This window comes from Adiantum capillus-veneris, chromosome 8 (genome assembly GCF_014529385.1).
Source record: "Adiantum capillus-veneris isolate H3 chromosome 8, ASM1452938v2, whole genome shotgun sequence".
NCBI classification, from domain to species: Eukaryota; Viridiplantae; Streptophyta; class Polypodiopsida; order Polypodiales; family Pteridaceae; genus Adiantum; species Adiantum capillus-veneris.
In genome coordinates, this window is record NC_140938.1 from 28,840,248 (window position 1) to 28,843,462 (window position 3,215).

General features: G+C 44.3%; 1 protein-coding gene across 4 annotated transcripts; it reads left to right on the top strand.

The window, feature by feature from the left end:
• Positions 1-609: 609 nt before the first annotated feature.
• On the top strand, positions 610-2,835 carry LOC147451869 (serine/arginine-rich splicing factor RS2Z33-like). 4 transcript variants are annotated; one of them, XM_086517752.1, is made up of 8 exons: positions 610-680; positions 750-796; positions 1,015-1,128; positions 1,574-1,613; positions 1,708-1,803; positions 1,906-2,126; positions 2,223-2,309; positions 2,384-2,835. In XM_086517752.1, the coding sequence occupies exons 3-8, from the start codon at positions 1,022-1,024 to the stop codon at positions 2,631-2,633; spliced, it is 801 nt and encodes a 266-aa protein (XP_086373878.1). In that variant the 5' UTR covers positions 610-680; positions 750-796; positions 1,015-1,021; the 3' UTR covers positions 2,634-2,835. The 4 variants fall into 4 exon arrangements, with proteins under 4 accessions (XP_086373878.1, XP_086373879.1, XP_086373880.1 ...); XM_086517753.1 differs by having other exon boundaries at positions 1,915-2,126; XM_086517754.1 differs by lacking the exon at positions 610-680 and having other exon boundaries at positions 774-796; positions 1,288-1,613.
• The last annotated feature ends 380 nt before the right edge of the window (positions 2,836-3,215 follow it).

Sequence of the window (3,215 nt, forward strand, 5' to 3'; positions counted from 1 at the left end):
CACACACACACACACACACACACAATCACATATAATTGCCCTCTACTCTGCAATACCTCTGCTGCGTCAATTTTTGATGTGTATTACCCTCTGCTCTGCAATACCTCTGCTGCATCAATTTTCGGTGCGTCAACTGATGTGCTGTGTCAATCTCTCTCTCTCTCTCTCTCTCTCTCTCTCTCTCTCTCTCTCCTCGCTAGGTGAGGAGATAATCAATATTGCTACGCTACTACATATAAGTTGGCTGGATCCAGCTTTTTCGAGCGCTCTTTTTCTAAACGCCATACAACACCAACACCATGCACTATATATAAGTTGGCTGGCGGCTTCTTTTTCGAGCTTTAATTTCGAGCGCTCTTTTTCTAAACGTGCCAACACCATGCTTTTCTCTCTTTACCTCTGGTTCTCAATCTCTCTCTCTCTCTCTCTCTCCATCCATCCTCATTTAGCTGCGCTATCACATGTGGCCACTTGGCATAGCTAGGCTTGCTCCTTTAGTGAAATCAATCTTAGATAATGAAGGTAAACATCCTCTCTACAATTTTTTTAAAATTGTGATAAATTGAATAGAAATTGGCTCACTAAATTGGTCTTGCTTGGAGAGAAATTTTACAGGTAAGATTAAGGTTGTCTTACATTGAGAAGGTGTGACTTTGGAGATCTCCGCCTGCGGTGGCAAGGTAGCACTTCTCCATCTCTTCATAACGTTGCCTCCTGCGCTCTTCTAACTCTTCTCCTTCTTCCCGCAGCTCTTGTTGTCCCTGCAGACAGATCTCTCTCCAGTTTCAACTGTCAGGTAAATCAATGCCTTCCGTGGCCAAATTTCTTTTCGTCCCTGTGTTTTGTGGTCGTCTTCCTCGTGTGAGAAAGCTAGTTCGCGGCCAGTCTGTTCTTGTGATGTTGCTTTTTGGGGTGTACGTGTTGTGCAAGGCGCATGTATTGTGAATCTTTAGACATCCAGAAAATACTATTGCTGAATGTACTGATGATTGTTGTTTGTAAATTGAAATTTAGGGTCAATATGTCACGGTATGATGAACGATCCGGTCCAACGCGCCTATATGTTGGGCATATTTCGAGCAGAACTCGCACCCGCGATCTTGAAGCCCTTTTCGGCAAGTATGGAAGGTAAGAATCTCCACTTTATTACTGGTTCCTTCTTTCACATTGGGTCTGAAGCCTTGAGCAGGTCTTATGAAATATCTGAGCGGGGTTGTCAACATTTTTTAGAGTCGTTTTTTCTGGTAGAAGTAGAATGCTCTGTTGATTTTAGTGATGTTGTTGAAGGTTTTGGTGGGTTTTCTTCCGGCCTGGAGGTTTAATTGTTGAGAGGGAGGTGGCCTTGCCTTGTTGAATAATGGTGGCATTACTGTGACTTAAGGGGGAGGCTTTGGCGCGTACGTAGGCAAATGAAGTGCTTCTTTGTGTGTGTCGCCGTTCACACGTTGGTGGATTTGGCAAAAGGGTCGTGGTGGAATTATGGTGTTTGGTTCATCTGATGATGAGAATCAGTATCTGGTGACCTGCTTGACATGGTGCGCTGCTCTTTTTGTCTGGTCCGGATTTGACGCAGAGTTCGAGATGTGGACATGAAGCAGGACTTTGCTTTTGTGGTGTGTAACCTTACTTTATCTTCTTTGTGAGAATTACGCTTTCACAAAAGTTGGCAGTGTTTTTGCACGATATGTCTTACTTGTTTTGGTGCAGAATTTTAGCGATTCTCGGGATGCTGATGAAGCACGGCACTTTTTGAATGGTCGCACTTTTGATGGCAGTCGGATAGTGGTTGAGTTTGCCAAACGGGTATGCAATATCTCTGAAAAATGTCTTGTGAGTCATTCATTTTGTTGGTTTTGTTCTGTGGCTGCTAGCCAATAGCTGATGTTAACTGCACATGCGTGGTAGGATCCTCAGAGAGGTGGAGGAGGAGGAGGAGGAGGGGGAGGAGGAAGTGCGTTTTCTCGGGATTTTACCAGCCGAGGCCCCCCTCCAGGAACGGGGCGATGCTATAATTGTGGACATGATGGGCATTGGGCAAGAGACTGCAAGGCTGGTGATTGGAAAAACAGATGCTATAGATGTGGGGAACGAGGTCACATTGAGCGCAATTGCCGGAGCAGCCCAAGGTCTGTCGATCAGAGTTGAATAGAGCTTTAGTTATAGTCAGTCATAGCCAACCCCTGGCTATTTTTGGTCTTGATTTATGGTCCATTTGTGGTCAGGCGGAACAGGAGTCGGTCTAGATCTCGATCAAGATCTCCAGCACGGCACAGGAGGAGCCGAAGTCGAAGCTTTGAAGATGATAGGAGGTATGTGCAAATCTTGATGTCTTTTTAGTTGCTTATTGCTCGGTATGCATCATATAGATTGCCCTTTGTGACAGTGGATCTCCTAGAAAAGACCAGCGGAACACTGAACAAGGAGAGCAGCCACAGCGGCCAATGAAAGGAAGTAGAAGTCGGTCCAGGACACCTCAAGATAGGGAGGAACGAAGCCGCTCAGTAAGTCCTGTTGGTAACAGCCATAGCCCTTCTCGTAGCCGCAGTACTAGTCGCAGTCCTGTGCGTCCCGATGATCTTGAGAAGTCTCCCGTGAAAGAATATCAAAGTTCTAGCCATTCTGGTGGAGATTGAATAGATGCACTAGTAGTATTATGTGCAATTGTTTTTGTGACCCCCTGATTTTGTCGTTCAACTTTAAAGGTATGCTATGCCTGTTTGTTTATTCTGTTTTAATAAGCTTCCTGAGCTGGATACCTAGTTTTCTTATGATTTTACCGCATTGTTGTGTTATCTCGAAATCAAACTTTAAAGAAAGTTCTTTGCGATTACTGCATGAGGTTTGTGTCCGCATGTTTAATTAGAGACCATAAGCTGTTGAGATTTGGTTTGCAGCATGGGTCTATACATAAGCCTCGGTGTCTGCGTTCGAGCATCTGCTTGTTGTGACCCTTGTCAAGTTGCATGGATTGATGATCTAACAGCAGAGTGCAGTTTTAGAGTAACTCAACTTGTGCCGAAATGCTCAACAATATCTTTGCGAACATTTTTTGCACCTATGTTGTCCTCATTATTGTGTCGATCTATTTTGTTTGCTTGATTCTGATGTAAATTATCAAGCTTTTGATCGTTTTGTATTTCTAGATCCAAAGATCTTACTGCTTTCCATTTCGGCATCGCCTTTACGTACTATGGGGATTTTTTCCCCAAGAAGTT

Bases quoted from the DNA above. Each gene is read 5' to 3' on its own strand.
- LOC147451869 (XM_086517752.1), top strand. From the start codon at position 1,022: ATGTCACGGTATGATGAACGATCCGGTCCAACGCGCCTATATGTTGGG. The intron at 1,614-1,707 runs GTGTGTAACCTT...GTTTTGGTGCAG, and splicing joins AGCAGGACTTTGCTTTTGTG to AATTTTAGCGATTCTCGGGA. The intron at 2,310-2,383 runs GTATGTGCAAAT...CCTTTGTGACAG, and splicing joins AGCTTTGAAGATGATAGGAG to TGGATCTCCTAGAAAAGACC.